The sequence below is a fragment of the Lagenorhynchus albirostris genome, chromosome 8 (genome assembly GCF_949774975.1).
Source record: "Lagenorhynchus albirostris chromosome 8, mLagAlb1.1, whole genome shotgun sequence".
In the NCBI taxonomy this organism is placed as follows: Eukaryota; Metazoa; Chordata; class Mammalia; order Artiodactyla; family Delphinidae; genus Lagenorhynchus; species Lagenorhynchus albirostris.
In genome coordinates this window covers 27,966,936-27,986,526 of record NC_083102.1, presented here as the reverse complement: position 1 = coordinate 27,986,526, position 19,591 = coordinate 27,966,936, and the positions used below count along the sequence as shown (strand labels likewise).

Genomic DNA, 19,591 nt, shown 5'->3' with positions numbered 1-19,591 from the left:
TAAAGCTGTAAAAAAAAAAAAAGGAAACTGATGCCCAAGGTCATACAGATACTGAGCAAAAATGATGGAGCAAGGGTTCAAACTCAAGCAGTCTGGCTCCTGAGTCTGGGTTTGTAACTTCTCTGTTGTGCTACCTCGTGTTTGTTTTTTTAAGCAGCTACTTCACATTATGGTCTCACTTAATTTTTCATACAACTTTTTAACATACATTGCTATCATCTATATCCTCCCTACCTTATAGGGAGGCAATATTTTTGGGGGGGTGGTTAGTTTTAATATTCTACTTTAAATCTACTGAAGTTTTGGGTTGGGCCTAGTGTTCACGTCTGTAAAGCTAAAGTGAATGTTTTCATGCTGGTCCTATATCTACTATAGCCATTCTCCCCTCCCCTCTCTCAGGTCTGAGTTCCCTTCATCTAAGTTACTGTTGAGAAGGCGGAACAGATTCACCCCCTCGAGGTCTTGCTTTTCTTATATGTCTAAGGGCTTTGCCACCATGAACATTCCAAGGTTCTATGATGGAGCCTTGAACTGTGCAACTACAACAGGAACTGCTCCCCAGAATAGGGTTGTTTAACCAAGAAAAAATCTACCAAACCATCCGAAGGTCACAGTTTATCACCCTGATTAGAAAGCTATCACGAGGGTGGGAAGGGGTCGGCTACTAGCTTCTTTGCTAAGAAGGAGGAGATAATGAAATTCACTTCTGTTCAGGAACATACTGATGATTTTTCTCTTATGTATGATATTTTTTCTTTCATAAAGAAGTGTCATGAAAGTACAGATTACAAAATACATAAGACTATGTTCATAACATGTTATATTTAAATGACTTGATTTGAATCATTTTCTGTTATTGACTCTTTTTTAACATCTTTATTGGAGCATAATTGCTTTATAATGTTGTGTTAGTTTCTGCTGTATAACAAAGTGAATACATATACATATATCCCCATAAACCCTCCCTCTTGCATCTCCCTCCCACCCTCCCTATCCCACCCCTCTAGGTGGTCACAAAGCACCGAGTTGATCTCCCTGTGCTATGTGGCTGCTTCCCACTAGCTATCTATCTTACATTTGGTAGTGTATATATGTCCATGCCACTCTCTCACTTTGTCCCAGCTTATCCTTCCCCCTCCCAGTGTCCTCAAGTCCATTCTCTACATCTGCATCTTTATTCCTGTCCTGACCCTAGGTTCTTCAGAACCTTTTTTTTTGCTTTTTAGATTCCATATATATATGTGTTAGCATACGGTATTTGCTTTTCTCTTTCTGACTTACTTCACTCCGTATGACAGACTCTGGGTCCATCCACCTCACTACAAATAACTCAATTTCGTTTCCTTTTATGGCTGAGTAATATTCCATTGTATATATGTGCCACATCTTCTTTATCCATTCATCTGTTAATGGACACTCAGGCTGCTTCCATGTCCTGGCTATTGTAAATAGTGCTGCAATGAACTTTGTGGTACAGGACTCTTTTTGAATTATGGTTTCCTCAGGGTATATGCCCAGTAGTGGGATTGCTGGGTCGTATGGTAGTTCTATTTTTAGCTCTTTAAGGAACCTCCATACTGTTCTCCATAGTGACTGTATCAGTTTACATTCACACCAACAGTGCAAGAGGGTTCCCTTTTCTCCACACCCTCTCCAGCATTTATTATTGTAGATTTTTTGATGATGGCCATTCTGACTGGTGTGAGGTGAGACCTCATTGTGGTTGTGATTTGCATTTCTCTAATGCTTACTGATGCTGAGCATCCTTTCATGTGTTTGTTGGCAATCTGTACATCTTCTTTGGAGAAATGTCTATTTAGGTCTTCTGCCCATTTTTGCATTGGGTTGTTTGTTTTTTTGATATTGAGCTGCATGAGCTGCCTGTATATTTTGGAGGTTAATCCTTTGTCGGTTGCTTCATCTGCAAATATTTTCTCCCATTTGTTATTGACTCTTACACATCTTCAGCTGTGCTATAATTATATGGACTACCTGACAATCAAGTATGTACTAGGATCATGAATTCCTCCTTCTCTTTTGTGTTAGGAATGCCACTTGATATCATAGATAATTTTATATTTCTAACGCTTCATTTCATAAAATGTATTTTTTATTTTTTGCTTTCTCAAAATTTCAAAAATGAGATTATTTGCTAGAAGATGTTGTTCATTTCTCTGAAGAATTTTTTTTCTAGCTCTTTACCTTACTATCGTCTTCTAAGTGACATTTATGGGCTCTGTTGTTTCTTGGATGGAATAGGACAGAGATCTAGAATTCACAGAATGATAGAATATCACAGTTAGAGGGACTAATGCAGTTTATATAACTTATTCATCCATTTTATAGATAACTAAACTGAGGCCACTGAAGTGAAGTAATGCCCAGGGTCATACAGTTAATCCAAGGGCATAGAGCAGCATAAGAGGAATTAAACCTCAGGTATTAAGTCCTAGTCCATTGCCTTTTAATGTTTTTAAATTTTAGAATAATTTCAGATTTATAGAAAAATTGTGAAGATTGTATGGAGAATTCCCATTTACTCCCCACTAAGTTTCCCCTATTATTAATATCTTACATTAGTATGGTATATGTGTTACAATTAATGAACAAATAATGACACATTATGAACTAAAGTCTATACTTTATTCGTATTTCTTTAGTTTTTACCTAATGTCCTTCTTATGTTCCATGATCCTGTCCAGAAGACCTCATTACATTTAATTAGTCATTATGTCTCCTTAACCTCTTCCTGTCAATTTATAAGACTTTCCTTCTTTTTGATGATCTTGACAATTTGAGTGCTGGTCAGATATTCTGTAGACTGTCCCTTTATTGGGACGTGTCTGTTGTTTTTCCTCTGATTAGACTGGAGTTATAGGCTTCTGGAAGGAGACCACAGAATATTTATCAAGAATAAATATTATCTATATAGTTTATCACTGTTGATGTTGACCTCAGTAAACTGGCTGAGGTGATACTGTCAGGTTTCTCCCTGATAAATCCATTCTCCTCACCCTCCTTTTCATACTGTGCTCTTTGGAAGGGAGTTGCTATGCACAGCCTTAAGGAGTACGGAGGTGTACTGTCTCCTTGGAAGTAAAGTATCCACATTATTTATTTGGAATTCTTCTGCTTGGGAGATTTATCTTTTCCATTTCTTTTTTTTCTGGCAGCGCCGCACGTAGGATCTTAGTTCCCTGACTAGGGATCGAAACTGCGCCGCCTGCATTGGAAGCACCGAGTCTTCACCACTTTACCACCAGGGAAGTCCTTCCCCCATTTATTTATTTATTTATTTATTTATTTAATTTTTGGCTGTGTTGGGTCTTCGTTTCTGTGCGAGGGCTTTCTCTAGTTGCGGCGAGCGGGGGCCACTCTTCATCGCGGTGCGCAGGCCTCTCACTGTCGCGGCCTCTCTTGTGGCGGAGCACAGGATCCAGACGCGCAGGCTCAGCAGTTGTGGCTCATGGGCCCAGCTCATGGGATCTTCCCAGACCCGGGCTCGAACCCATGTCCCCTGCATTGGCAGGCAGATTCTCAACCACTGCGCCACCAGGGAAGCCCCCCTCCCCATTTATTTATTCAGTCAATCATTTACTTACGTCAGTATGGACTAACAGATATATATTTTATACTTTGTGTTGTAAGCTAACACTACCTAATTTATCTGGTTGCTGAACTTACTCTAGCTCAGGCCATTGGGAGCTCTCTCAGGGGTCTCCTGGGTCCCTTTAACATATCTCCTATCATTGTGGGTTTTTCTTTCTAGACACTTCCTTACTTTCTCTGACACATATATAAGATGCTCCAGGCTCATCTTGTGTTTCCTGCCCCAGTCCTAGTGTCAGCCATTTCTTCAAGGAATCCTGGTTCATTTTATTGGAGATTAGAGACCACGATCTGGGCACTGGGTGTGCTTGTAGCTACTGGGATATCACTGCTTCTAGGCTCTCTCAGCTAACAAACCGAGGAAATATATGTGTATATACTAACCTGTGCATATACGTATATCTAAAAATATTTCTATATGCAACCAGCTCTATCTATATTAAGCTAAAGACAAGTTCACATTGATGGCTCCAACTCCAATCCATTACCACAGCGATAATTCTAGCCTCTTCCTCTTGTTTGTCTTCAACATCTCACTCCGTGGGAAACTTGGCTCCCACCAGCCACCACCCTTTACTTAATTGTTCAATTCCATTATACACGTAGAGTGGTTTCTGAATTGTTAACCTGGGAGGAAACACTTTCTCAACAAGAGTACAATGTTTATGTACAGTTCCTTTTTCCTTTATTTTTACATATGCCACCCATTTCAAAAGTGACTCAGATCAGCACTTTTTTCCTTCAACTTTTTTTAGTGAGGTTATTCCATACATTTGCAGTAGGGTTTAGATTATTTTATCACAGTCTCCATCCTAGGATCCCATGATATCCTAATTGATTAAAAAATTCTTTTCATATATTCAGGTTCAATTTTTGTGCTATAAAGTTAGGACTTGACAGAAGCATAGTGTTTTATATTTATCATTACAGTATTACATGGAATAGTCTCACTGCTCCAAAAAGTTCCCTTGGCTTCACCTATTCAAGTCTCCCTGACCTTGAACTTACGGTAACCATTAACCTGTTTGTAATCTTTATACAGTTTATTTATAGTTTTTTAGATGTAGTTTTCCCTTTTAGAATGTGATATAAATGATATCATACAGTATGTAGCCTTCTCAGACTGGCTTCTTTCACTTAGCAATATGCCTTTAAGATTCATCTGTGTCTTCGTGTCGCCTGATAGCTAATTTTTCTTCTTCTTCTTCTTTTTTTTTTTTTGCTGACTAGTACTCAATTGTATGGATATACCACTGCTTGTTTATCCATTCACTGACTGAAAGACATTTTGGTTGCTTCCAATTCTTGAATATGAATAAAATTGCTATGAACACTTGTGTGCAGGTTTTGGTTGTGGACATATGTTTTCAAATCAGTTGGGTAAATACCTAGGAGTGCAATCAGTGGTTTGCTAAAGACTATATTTAGCTTTGTAAGAAATGGTCTTCCAAAATGGCTGTACCGTTTTGTATTTCCACCAGCAATGAATGAGAGTCCCTACTGCTCTGCATCCTTGTCAACATTTTGCTACTGTCAGTTTTTAAATTTTAGCCATGCTAATAGGTAATAGTATCTTATTGGTTTAATTTTCATTTCTCTAATGACAAATGATGTTGAGCATCTTTTCATTTGCCTATTTGATACCTATATGTCTTCACTGCAATGTCTGTTCTTATCTTTTGACCATCTTTTAATTGGGCTGTTTGTTTTCTTATTGTTGAGTATTAAGAGTTCTTTGTACATTTTAGATACAAGTCCTTGATCAAATATATGTCTGTGGCTTGTCTTTTCATTCCCTTAACAGTGCAGAGCAGTCAATTATTAAGTCCAACTTACAATGTTTTTCTTTCATGGATGCTCTTGGTGTTGTATCTAAAACCTTATCACCAAACTTAAGGCCATAAATATTTTCTCTAGTTTTCTTCTAGAAGAGTTTTATATTGTAGTTTTCATTTTACAGGTAGGTTTTTGATCAGTTTTGAGTTAATTTCTGTGAAAGGTGAGCCAGTGTTGTTGTTTTTTTTCTCATAAGGTTCTCCTTAAAAGACTGCTTCAGAAAGGTATCTTGCTGGAGTTTTAGCATAAACAAACAAACAAACAAACAAAAACAGTAACAGCCAACAGCACCTCATAGCTTTTGAAGTTAATGCTTACAGACATCAATAATAGAGCTGTAATGTCTGGATCTAAGGGAGAAACTCTTCCTATAGCAATCTGCCATGGCCAGACCATATCTATGGTTTAGTATGCTTTGCTCTGGGTGGCAACTTGATTTAATAGTGAAATTGGTAAGCTGGAATTCATCTAGAGAGCGATTGGTATGATAAAGAGTCTGGGTACAATTGTTACAGCTGTTTTCATGATATGTCTATTTCCCTATCTCTTTTATTCCTAGACACTGAACAGCTTGTGGGCAGGACATATATATATTTTCATCATACATGCCCAGAGTCTAGCACTTAGTACGTGTTAAATAAGTATTTAATTAGTGAATTCAGTGAAGAAGTTAAGGATGTTTAATACAGAAAATAAGAATTCCTCAGACAATATATCCCTTTGAATAGCCACCATATCTCTTGGGAAGAGGATGTATGATAATAATTATCAACAAATATTTGAAGGGCTATCATGCAGAAAAGGGATTAGAACCAAGACAGAATTCACAGAGGTACAGAATTTCAACTCATTATACATAAGAGGAGGCTGTCTTATGGTGAGCCTGCAATCACTGAAAAAATTAAAAGAGCTTGACTGAATCTTTGTGAGGGCTATCAGGAGAGGGGGCTTCTGCATTGAGAAGGAGAGTGAATGAACCACTTTCTGTGTCTTTCAATGCTGAAGCTCTATGGGCTCTAACAGATCTAGTACACAGTCAAATAAGGAATTTCAAAAGCTCTAAGAACAGAAATAATTATGGTGTCCTATTCAAAATTAAAAACAAAAATCTATATTATAAAGTATTTGCTAGGAATTCCAATAAAATTCATGTGTTCCCATGATTACTTGTCTTTTTTTTTCATACAGCGAGTATAAACCATTCCCTCTTAATTCTCCCTTTCTCTCTTTCATGCTGTTCCTTTGCAGGACCATACAAATGTGATTATTTCTGCTTATTGCCCAGTACTGACTTTCTGATTCTAGGTACAAGACAAGGAGTATGCCGAGACTTCTTTTGGAATCATCTGTAAAACTAAAAACAAACAAACAAAAAACTACTCTGAAGAAACCCCAGGCAAAGGCAGGAAAGTCCACGGCCTTTTCATTTAAAATGTTCATTTATAATAACTATAGCAGCAATAAACCTGGAGACTGTCTAGTCCATAGTATAAAATGCAGTTATGCATTCCAAAAATAAGAGCCACCTACAACTGATACACAACGCTTGCCAGCTCTCGAACCACTAACATTCATAATGATGATCTAGAGATGGTGATGCTATTCAAGTGCAGCCTCAATCAAAGATGAGATGACTTATATTCCACTTAGTTTTAAATTTTAAGTTTCTTCCCATTGTGCTCTAATTCTTTGAAAATTGATACACGTGCCAAAACCCATGATTAAACAGAACATCTTAGGCCTTGATCATATATACGTGATAACAGAATTTAAGGCAAAAGCTAATTTGTTAATGACTATCAACTTGTTGATTATATTTATCACATGAATTTTTTTTCATTGTAGCTAAGTAAGTTTCATACTTTCCTCTCATGGTATCTTAATTGTTGAACAAATGTACAGGTCACGCATTATTTCCCAAGAATTCTGTGAAAAACCAAATGTTGAACTAAGTGAATATTGATTTATTTATAACACTTCTGTATTCAGAAAACTAGTTCTTTGATTCAACAGGTCTTGATTGTTACTTTAACTCCTATAAGAAACCTGTTAGAGCTTTCATGGAAAGGGAAGGAGAGTGAACCTTTTCCTATAAGTAATGTGAGTCATTTTCTCCCCCATCCTACAGCTGCCACTGAGCTGATATGTTCTCATGATGAATTGACCTCCCCAAGTTACAACGGAAAAGGTACACCGAAATAACCTTGCCAGGCCTTGCTATGAGGGTTAGTGCTTGCTTAAGAAAAATAAACTGCTCCCTGAGGCAATGATGCTAGATTAAAGATCTGAAATACACCCGCGGTGAACCATAATTATTTTTTTAAAGACTTATTTATAATTTTAAAAAGCAGATAAAAAAATACTTACTGGAACATCAACGTATTTTGCAGCTGCTTTCACCTTAAGTGGAAGAGAGATAATTATGAGAATTATTTTCTTAACTGTTTGATAAGTACTGTGATAGCAGTCAAAAGACAGCAGAGGAGAACTCATTCAAAATACTCACAGTGAATGACAGAATGGATGAAAAGAAAGTACCTTCATCATATCTTGACAGCTTAGACAACACCCCTTCCAACACTGAAACAAACTAGAATACACGTTATAGTGAGTATTTAGGATAGTACTGTGCATACAAACAAATAACGGGGCAAACAACTCTTGGACCAACTTCTGCCGTGGCACAAAAACCTGAAATGTATAAAGTGACACAATGACAGAATCTCATTTTGAAGATGAACTCTAAGGTCCTTTTACATTGCTGGAAAAAATACGCACATTTTTTAAGATAAAAGAACAATGTGTAATAGGAGTCTGGTTACTACGTGTGAGATGACTTAAACCCTTAGTAAAAAACTTTAAATCCCTGTGACTCTTCCTTAATATAATATAATTTTCAACTCCAATATAGATGTTTATAAGTCCTCATCACAAGAAAAAATGTTGTAACTATGTATGGGGATGGACTTATTTTGGTGATCATTTTGCAATTTATACAGATATCAAATCACTATGCTGTATACCTGCAACTAACATAATGTTGTATGTCAATGATACCTCAATAAAAAAAAAGAGAGATGTTTCAAGGCAACGATGGTCAAGCTTCATCAAATTCCTTTCTATTATATAGCACTTGACCATTCCCCAACTTTTTCTATCTACAGAAGAGGTTGAATCATAAAGAACAGAAAATGGAAAGGTGTAACATCTGGGGCCCTTGTAACATTGAAACGAAGTATGATACATCAGCTAACGAGTATTCACCAAGCAGTTCCAATTGGGACATGTAAGGATCATCCCTGCTTTCAGAAGCTTACAAAGTAGTTGGGGAGCTCAAACAGATACACGCACTGCAGAGTACAATGAAAAGAGCACCAGACTGAGAACATAAATCCTCATTCTGTCATTGACTGACTGCTATGTGGGCTCCAGCCAACCAGTGCACCGGTTCCCCCATCAGTCAAAGGTGTGTTTGTGTTGGTGGGACGGGTATGGAATTAAAATTGTCTTAAGAGTTTTACATTTCTAAAATTTTATACTTCTATGAAATGAGAGTTAAGACATATATACTGTAATGTAATTAAAAATGTGGAGAATTTTATTTCATTGAGCAGAAACATTAAGATCTGGCATGAAGATAAATAAAAAATATTAATAAGGATCTACTGCCCTACATCTTTCCTCTTTAGAAGCAAAATAATATGCACTATTGACAAATTATACCTTCCCAAAGGGAAAATACCGACAAGGTTTTTTAAATACAAAAAGGGAAATTAATGAAGGCTGGTTTTTGTTCACGTAGCAGCTTCTTCAACAAAGGGATAGTAGTTCTAGGGACACACCTTATTGGTCTCTGGTGAGCAGAGAACTCGCTGAGAGTGCACAGGAGATAATCTTTTCTCTATGGCTGGTCAATTACTGCAAAATAGTTTATGCAAAAGAAACAAAAACTTCCCTGCAGGTTTCTCCATCACATCATTTGAGACATGATGTAAGAACACAGAAACAAATTCATGTGAACTGCTGACTAAAATTTTATTTTTATTAAAGAATGAGAACTATGCATGGTTGGTTAGTTATCCTAGGGGATACAAATAGCAAAAAACATAAAATTACAAATTGCTCACAACTAAAAGTCAGTTTAGCACTTTCCTCCTGCCCATTAAGATTTCTTACCAATCACAGCTGGCTAACTCAACTTCTTGTGGTTGGCAAAGACCCAGAAGACCTATACTCCAGGGCTATGACCAGGGGAAGGGAATGCCAAACTTAATGGCCCTCTGCGGAAAATGCCTCATCTCTTGTAACTCAAATCTTGAAAGCCAGTGTGTGATGGGTGATATCATTTGCCATGAGGAGAGAGACAATTGCTATGGTTACCAGGTAACGTGAACCACTGAAGGCTCTAGCATAGCATCTGGTTCACTTGCCTTCAAGTGAGTATGTGTTTACACAGGTGAGTGATGCTGAGGGACTAGGCAAAGTAGAGGCAGATCCTGTGGATGGATTTAGAAGATCTTAGCTCGAGTTGAAGCTCTGCCACTCTCTGGAGGTGAGACAACAGTCTGGACATTCAGCTTCTCTAGCCTCAGTGTACTCATCAGTAAAATGGGGAAAATGTCACTGCTTTGCTCACAATAAGGATGGTGTGAAAATCAGCAGAGATGATTTAGGTGAAGGGACTGTGAAAATGGCAACACACTAAGAGATATAAAGAATGAATATTATTGGTGTGATGAGCTAAATCACTAGCCATCATATGTCTAAAAACCTACGCATGTTAAGTCACAAGTTAACGGGGGTAGCCTTGGGATTGTTTAGTGATAAGGAGAAATAATGCATTTGGTTACCAGCGCATGCGTCTAATTCAGTGACATGATATCTATGGAGGCAGGATAGAGTTGATGCCGTAAGTCAGAAGACCCATGTCGGAATGCCATCTGTATCAAGGTCATGTGGCTGACAGTAGAGGAGGGAGGCTTTGGACACAGGTGGTCTGGCTCCAAAGCCCGTGTTCTTTGCCATCACACTACAGAGTTGTAAGCATTAAATGATATAACTAATGTGCCTGGCATATAATAAGTGCTCAATAAATGCTATTTTCTTCTTCTTATTGAGCACCTAATATGGGGAATACAACAACAAAAAATGAACCTTAGACCCTTCCCTCCAGGAATGCACAAACTAGTAGGAGAGAGAGACGTGTACACAGTTGGTCATGACACAAGGCAGGAAGTGATGAGGGACAAACAGTGTAACTGAAACTGACTTCCACTGGAGGATACTGGGTAAGCTTCGTTTGCATGGTGGCACAGGGGCTGAGCAGCAGGGTAGCAGAAATCGAGTGGCTAAAACAACACTTGGGGAAGCCCATTAGCAGATGACCTTAGGGCAGAAGTTGCCCCACTGTGGCATCTGACCACCTGTCTGGCTTGTCTTCTCTTTAGAGTGTGAAGCAGCACCAGGTTATATGCCATGAAGTCCAGTGTGTGCACCTGCTGCATGCATGTCACAGCATTCTTGGGCTCCATTTTTTTTTTTTTTTTGGTACGCGGGCCTCTCACTGTTGTGGCCTCTCCCGTTGCGGAGCACAGGCTCCGGACGCGCAGGCTCAGTGGCCATGGCTCACGGGCCCAGCCGCTCCACAGCATGTGGGATCTTCCCGGACCGGGGCACGAACCCGTGTCCCCTGCATCAGCAGGCGCACTCTCAACCACTGCGCCACCAGGGAAGCCCCTTGGCCTCCATTTTAACAATAGTGTAGAGCCTCTCCCTGGGATCCTCCCTACCCCAAATGGTCCCTGGGGAGGCCCAATACAGCAGGGACTCTAAGTGCTTACATGGCAGTGAACAGTGACTGCCCCTCTGGGACCAACCACATGAGCCATACAGTTCCAAGAGGAAGGTTTTCTTTGTAAGATTTCTGTCAAGGCACACGTGGTGGAAGAGCTACCTTAAAACCCAAAATCTATTAACAAGATTGACTAATAATGATGTAGTTTCCATCTGGCTTTTAATTGTAGAAGGCAGCAAGATTCCAAAGAAATCCAGCTAAATGCTGGGTTTAGTTGCTGTGTCTTTAACTGCTTCCTGTGAACTTTCTCTGTACAGCTCATGGAGGATATAAATACTTACAGGTTTGCCTTGCGCTCCCTGTTCTCCTGAGGGTGTCAGGTTGGAATGAAACCCTGTAATCTGTTTCCCTGCTTTTTATTGCGGATGTCATTTACTGGGTTTGTTTGAATAATATTTAGCGCCCAAAGTCTGTCCGGGTCATTACCAACTTTACCTCATTATGTACACTCTCAGGGAAATTAAAGATGAAGGTATGTTGAAAGAACTGGTAGAATGAAACATGAAGTACGCCACGAGGCATGTCGGTTTAAATTTCCTGCTGGATTTTAACAGGGTATAGGATTCATTTTCCTACATGTATGGAAAGTAGAACGACAAATTCTGAGAAGTGATAGGAACGATTCAGCTGTAGATTGGTGGGTTCAAAACACGCAGTTCTTACTTTTTTCAACTGTGAAATTTCAGGAAGTAAACAAGGAATATTTGCATCATTTACACTGCAAGTTATTAAATCTTCCACAGAAAAAAGATGCACCCATAAACAAGACTAATGAAAAACTAGGTGTATTTTGGAGGGGGGAGGATACATAGGGCTGGAGATACCTATCAGATGTTTTATTTTTGTTCGGTACAATCAGGACTGACTAGTACTGTTAAAAATCCACCTGGGGGGAAAAAGAAAATCCACCTGGAACCAGAATGTCATGGATTGGAAGAAAGCAGGTTTCCTTCCCTGAACTGGAATGTTAATGTTATGATACAATGGAAAATAATCCTCGCTTCTCCCACTGTGTATCCACGTCCTCTTTGAACCTTTGTTCCAAATGACTCCGAAAAGGTCCTTCCAGATGATCCAGATCGGTATTGAGGATGGACAGGATCTGACAGCACGTATTTATACGACATGCCTTGTTCTGCACAGTATCTCAGACAACTTCCAAAACAGCACGCCTAGCCCGGATGTTGGTGAAGTCTCCACATTCCTCTCATTGTTCCTTTCTCCCTTGTCTCCCAAATAGACTGAACTATGTTAGTTTGTATTTCTTTTCTTCTAATTACTCCTAACAGTGCATGTTATTCCTTTCAAGCACATTCTTGGGTTTCAACAGTTGTCTTCTGAATACATTGTCTTGATCCAAACAAGTAAATTTAACCAAGTTAACTTAATCAGACTGAATTGGTGGTGGTGGAGGAGATACTTTAAGTGCATCATCTAGACAGTCAGGTCAGATTTGTCCTCTGTCCCTCTTAAGAGAAATTCAGGGGAAAATATTCTAGGTTATTAAAAAGAATAGGTGGGGCTTCCCTGGTGGCACAGTAGTTGAGAGTCCGCCTGCCGATGCAGGGGATGCGGGTTTGTGCCCCGGTCCGGGAGGATCCCACATGCCCCGGAGTGGCTGGGCCCGTGAGCCATGGCCGCTGAGCCTGCGCGTCCGGAGCCTGTGCTCCGCAACGGGAGAGGCCACAACAGTGAGAGGCCCGCGTACCGCAAAAAAAAAAAAAAAAAAAAAAAAAAAATAGGTGTTGTGGTATGTACAGGTATTTACACCTACATACCTATATATCTATATATGTACTTAGTGAAAAAGTATATACTCTTTCCTAAATCCCTTTTTGCAATAGTTGAGAATTCAGGAAGTTGAATATACTGCTCTGGTCTTTTAATTCATACCCAGAATTTACTGAGCCCCTGTTACTGGAGAGCATCGCGAGAGTAATCACTTTCTCACTCTTTGCGCTGTTGACCATTTCCTCCAAGCAGTTCTTTCCCACAGCCTTCCCAGTTTTTCTTTAGCATCCTGATGTTACACACAATGAATTCCACTCTCACCTACCTGACTCACAGCTGTCCCACATGATTGCCTGCCCACGCTGGTCCCACAGTGTGTATGCCTGCATGTAACAAATATCGAAGGAAATATCCACAGAGCCTGGACATATAAAGGGGACATGAGAAGACTGCAGTGAAGCTCCCATTCTTTTCCTCTCTGATCTTGCCGAGTTCTGTGTGCTGTTGTGCAAAGATGACAGGCTTAGGGCTACAGGGTCAAGTCCTGGCTTCTCCGCCAGCCACTGTAAAACCGTGGGCCTTTGTTTCCTCATCTGTGAACAAGGAGACTGGACTCTGGGTGGATCAGGCCTGCTTTGGGAGATGGGGCTACACAGGTAAGCTCTGGCCTGCTTCCCCTCCTCAATCAGAATAGCTTTGCTTCCACCAGTGTTGTATCTGGGGTGCCACCTAAGATATATCTGAAGACATTAAATATATCTCATAAACATCATAAAAGTATATAGAAATATATCTTATAAACATTACAGAAGTGTTTGAAAAGTCTCTGTTAGACAATCTCAGGGTTCTCTTCCAACTCTAGCATCGTGTGTGCTATGGGACTTCAGACCTGCAGAGAAAAGATGCAGGTCCCTGGAAGCCTCCATACACAAACATATAGAAAGATCTTTGCTTTATTTATTTATTTTTTGATGTGGACCATTTTTAACGTCTTTATTGAATTTGTTACAATATTGCTTCTGTTTCATATTTTGGGTTTTTGGCCACAAGGCATGTGGGATCTTAGTTCCCTGACCAGGGATCGAACCCACACACCCTGCACTGGAAGGCGAAGTCTTAACCACTGGACCTCCATGGAAGTCCACAGAATTTTTGCTTTAGACTGAGAAAAGGCTGTAGGTTTTCTTCTCATCCAGTATGCCTGCTTTTTTTTTAATGCGGAAACTGAGTCATGCAAGGAGACCCAGCTGGTAACATGAAGAAACAGGAATGGAGTCCAGTTCTCCTGAGCCTCCCACAGTTTATCTGACTGAATTAATTCTAATATAAGGCAGCAATAAATATAGCATTTCTTGTATCCTTTCCTTGGCAAGAGTTAATGTTCCTGCCTTCATTTTTTTTTTCTTGGTAAAAATTATCTATATCCTTTTCTGGATAGAAGCTTCTTTTTTGTTTTTGTTTTTGCCTTCTTTAAAATGGTTTTTATTTCTTCCATTTCATTTCTCCACGTCTTCCACAGGAGTTCCACTTATAACATACATACCTGAGAACAGCAGCCACTGATAGAATCATGTTCAATGGCTGAAATCATATAATCCCATTGGTATTTTCATCCCATATCCTTCCTGTGAACTCCAGCCCCAAATACCTAAATATCTTGCTATCTCCTCCTTCAGGTATCTCAGAGGCAGCTCAATTCCCCCATGTCCAATTCTGACATGGGTTGTTCCCTCCAAATCCGTCCCTCTTCCAGGGCACCCTGCATCACCGAATGGCACAACATCCATCTCCTGCTGCAGGCTATAGACCTAGAGGTAATTGTCAACGTTTTCCCTTCTCTCCCCATTACTAACCCCTTGTCTTAGTCTTCTCAGGCTGCTATAACAGAGTGCCATAGACTGGGTGGCTTATAAACCACAGTGACTTCTCATACTCTGGAGGCTGAGAAGGCCATAGTCAAGGCGCTGGCAGATTTCATGTCTGGTGAGGACCCAATTGCTGGTTCATAGATGATACCTTCTGGCTGTGTTTTCACATGGCAGAAGGGACTAGGGAGCTCTGTGGGGTGTTATTTATAACAAAATGAATCAGCTATACGTATACATATATCCTCATATCCCTTCCCTCTTGCGTCTCCCTCCCACCCTCCCTAACCCACCCCTCTAGGTGGTCACAAAGCACCGAGCTGATCTCCCTGTGCTATGTGGCTGCTTCCCACTAGCTATGTATTTTACGTTTGGTAGTGTATATATGTCCATGTCACTTTCTCACTTTGTCCCAGCTTACCCTTCCCCCTCCCAGTGTCCTCAAGTCCATTCTCTACGTCTGCATCTTTATTCTGGTCCTGCCCCTAGGCTCTTCAGAACCTTTTTAATTTTTTTTAGATTCCATATATATGTGTTAGCATATGGTATTTGCTTTTTTCTTTCTGACTTACTTCACTCTGTATGACAGACTCTAGGTCCATCACCTCACTACAAATAACTCAATTTCATTTCTTTTTATGGCTGAGTAATTTTCCATTGTATATATGTGCCACATCTCCTTTATCTATTCATCTGTCAGTGGACACTTAGGTTGCTTCCATGTCCTGGCTATTGTAAATAGTGCTGCAGTGAACATTTTGGTACATGACTCTTTTTGAATTATGGTTTTCTCAGGTTATATGCCCAATAGTGGGATTGCTGAGTGGTCTGGTAGTTCTATTTTTAGTTTTTTAAGGAACCTCCATACTGTTCTCCATAGTGGCTGTATCAGTTTACATTCCCACCAACAGTGCAAGAGGGTTCCCTTTTCTCCACACCCTCTCCAGCATTTATTGTTTGTAGATTTTTTGATGATGGCCATTCTGACTGGTGTGAGGTGATACCTCATTGTACTTTTGATTTGCATTTCTCTAATGATTAATGATGTTGAGCATCCTTTCATGAGTTTGTTGGCAATCTGTATAACTTCTTTGGAGAAATGTCTATTTAGGTCTTCTGCCCATTTTTGGATTGGGTTGTTTGTTTTTTTGATGTTGAGCTGCATGAGCTGTTTGTATGTTTTGGAGATTAATCCTTTGTCAGTTGCTTCGTTTTTGCAAATATTTTCTCCCACTCTGAGGGTTGTCTTTTCATCTTCTTTAGGGTTTCCTTTATTGTGCAAAAGCTTTTACATTTCATTAGGTCCCATTTGTTTATTTTTGTTTTTATTTCCATTTCTCTAGGAGGTGGGTCAAAAAGGATCTTGCTGTGATTTATGTCATAGAGTGTTCTGCCTATGTTTTCCTCTAAGAGTTTTATACTTTCTGGCCTATGTTTAGGTCTTTAATCCATTTTGAGCTTATTTTTGGATATGGTGTTAGGGTGTGTTCTAATTTCATTCTTTTACATGTAGCTGTCCAGTTTTCCCAGCACCATTTATTGAAGGGGCTGTCTTTTCTCCATTGTATATTCTTGCCTCCTTTATCAAAGATAAGGTGGCCATATGTACGTGGGTTTATCTCTGGGCTTTCTGTCCTGTTCCATTGATCTATCTTTCTGTTTTTGTGCCAGTACCATACTGTCTTGATGACTGTAGCTTTGTAGTATAGTCTGAAGTCAGGGAGCCTGATTCCTCCAGCGCCATTTTTCTTTCTCAAGATTGCTTTGGCTATTCGGGGTCTTTTGTGTTTCCATATAAATTGTGATATTTTTGTTCTAGTTCTGTGAAAAATGCCATTGGTAGTTTGATAGGGATTGCACTGACTCTGTAGATTCTTTTGGATAGTATAGTCATTTTCACAATGTTGATTCTTCCAATCCAAGAACATGGTAAATCTCTCCATCTGTCTGTATCATTTTAAATTTCTTTCATCAGTGTCTTATAGTTTTCTGCATATAGGTCTTTTGTCTCCTTAGGTAGGTTTATTCCTAGGTATTTTGTTCTTTGTGTTGCAGTGGTAAATGGGAGTGTTTCCTTAATTCCTCTTTCAGATTTTTCATCATTAGTGTATAGGAATGCAAGAGATTTCTGTGCATTAATTTTGTATCCTGCTACTTTACCAAATTCATTGATTAGCTCTAGTAGTTTTCTGGTAGCATCTTTAGGATTCTCTATGTATAGTATCATGTCATCTGCAAACAGTGACAGTTTTACTTCTTCTTTTCCGATTTGGATTCTTCTTATTTCTTTTTCTTCTCTGATTGCTGTGGCTAAAAATTCCAACACTATGTTGAATAACAGCAGTGAGAGTGGGCAACCTTGTCTTGTTCCTGATCTTAGTGGAGATGGTTTCAGTTTTTCACCATTGAGAATGATGTTGGCTGTGGGTTTATCATATATGGCCTTTATTATGTTGAGGTAAGTTCCCTCTATGCCTACTTTCTTGATAGTTTTTATCATAAATTGGTGTTGAATTTTGTTGAAAGCTTTTTCTGCATCTGTTGAGATGATCATATGGTTTTTATCCTTCAGTTTGTTAATAGGGTGTATTACAGTGATTGATTTGCGTATATTGAAGAATCCTTGCATTCCTGGGATAAACCTCACTTGATCATGGTGTATGGTCCTTTTAAAGTGCTGTTGGATTCTGTTGGCTAGTATTTTGTAGAGGATTTTTGCATCTATGTTCATCAGTGATACTGGCCTGTAGTTTTCTTTCTTTGTGACATCCTTGTCTGGTTTTGGTATCAGGGTGATGGTGGCCTTGTAGAATGAGTTTGGGAGTGTTCCTCCCTCTGCTATATTTTGGAAGAGTTTGAGAAGGATGGTGTTAGCTCTTCTCTAAATGTTTTATAGAATTCGCCTGTGAAGCCATCTGGTCCCGGGCTTTTGTTTGTTGGAAGATTTTTAATCGCTGTTTCAATTTCAGTACTTTTTATCGGTCTGTTTATGTTTTCTATTTCTTCCTGGTTCAGTTTCGGAAGGTTGTGTTTTTCTAAGAATTTGTCCATTTCTTCCAGGTTGTCCATTTTATTGGCATATAGTTGCTTGTTATAATCTCTCATGATCCTTTGTATTTCTGCAGTGTCAGCTGATACTTCTCCTTCTTCATTTCTAATTCTATTGGTTTGTGTCTTCTCCCTTGTTTTCTTGATGAGTCTGGCTAATGGTTTATCAATTTTGTTTATCTTCTCAAAAAACCAGCTTTTACTTTTATTGATCTTTGCTCTTGTTTCCTTCATTTCTTTTTCATTTATTTCTGATCTGATCTTTATGATATCTTTGCTTCTGCTAACTTTGGTATTTTCTGTTCTTCTTTCTCTAATTGCTTTAGGTGTAAGGTTAGGGTGTTTATTTGACATTTTTCTTGTTTCTTGAGGTAGGATTGTTTTGCTATAAACTTCCCTCTTCGAACTGCTTTTGCTGCTTCCCATAGGTTCTGGGTCGTCGTGTTTTCATTGTCATTTGTTTCTAGGTATTTTCTGATTTCCTCTTTGATTTCTTTATTGATCTCTTGTTTATTTAGTAGCATATTGTTTAGCCTCCATGTATTTGTATTTTTTACAGTTTTTTTTTCTGTAATTGATATCTAGTCTCATAACATTGTGGTTGGAAAAGATACTTGATATGATTTCAATTTTCTTAAATTTACCAAGGTTTGATTTGTGACCCAAGATATGATCTATCCTGGAGAATGGTCCATGAGCACTTGAGACACAAGTGTATTCTGTTGTTTTTGGATGGAATGCCCTATAAGTATCAATTAAGTCCATCTTGTTTAATGTATCATTTAAAGCTTGTGTTTCCTTATTTATTTTCATTTTGGATGACCTGTCCATTGGTGAAAGTGGGGTGTTAAAGTCCCCTACTATGATTGTGTCACTGTCAATTTCCCCTTTTACGGCTGTTATCATTTGCCTAATATACTGAGGTGCTCCTATGTTGGGTGCACAAATATTTACAATTGTTATATCTTCTTCTTGGATTGATCCCTTGATCATTATGTGGTGTCCTTCTTTGTCTCTTGTAATAGTCTTTATTTTAAAATCTGATATGAGAATTGCTACTCCAGCTTTCTTTTGATTTCCATTTGCATGGAATATCTTTTTCCATCCCCTTACTTTCAGTCTGTATGTGTCCCTAGGTCTGAAGTGGGTCTCTTGTAGACAGCATATATATGGGTCTTGTTTTTGTATCCATTCATCCAGTCTATGTCTTTTGGTTGGAGCATTTAATCCATTTGTATTTAAGGTAATTATTGATATGTATGTTCCTATTACCATTTTCTTAATTGTTTTGGGTTTGTTTTTGTAGGTCTTTTCCTTCTCTTGTGTTTCCTGCCTAGAGAAGTTCCTTTAGCATTTGTTGTAAAGCTGGTTTGGTGGTGCTGAATTCTCTTAGCTTTTGCTTATCTGCAAAGGTTTTAATTTCTCTGTCGAACCTGAATGAGATCCTTGCTGGGTAGGGTAATCTTGATTGTAGGTTTTTCCCTTTCATCACTTTAAATATGTCCTGCCACTCCCTTCTGGCTTGCAGAGTTTCTGCTGAGAAATCAGCTGTTAACCTTACGGGGATTCCCTTGTATGTTATCTGTTGCTTTTCCCTTGCTGCTTTTAATATTTTTTCTTTGTATTTAAATTTTGATAGTTTGGTTAA

At 39.0% G+C, this 19,591-nt stretch overlaps 1 protein-coding gene across 7 annotated transcripts in view; it reads right to left on the bottom strand.

The window, feature by feature from the left end:
- Positions 1-19,591, bottom strand: part of CADPS2 (calcium dependent secretion activator 2) — a 477,558-nt gene that overhangs the window by 31,498 nt on the left and 426,469 nt on the right. For 4 of the 7 annotated variants that reach the window (XR_009541940.1, XR_009541942.1, XR_009541943.1 and 1 more), the window contains one exon: positions 7,813-8,035. Coding sequence is in view for 3 of the 7 variants with exons in the window: in XM_060156782.1 (XP_060012765.1) it covers positions 7,813-7,845; positions 7,952-8,035 (117 nt within the window). In the remaining 4 variants the exon portion in view is untranslated. The remainder of the gene's footprint in view (positions 1-7,812; positions 8,036-19,591) is intronic. The other 3 variants (XM_060156782.1, XM_060156783.1, XM_060156784.1) reach the window with 1 other exon arrangement.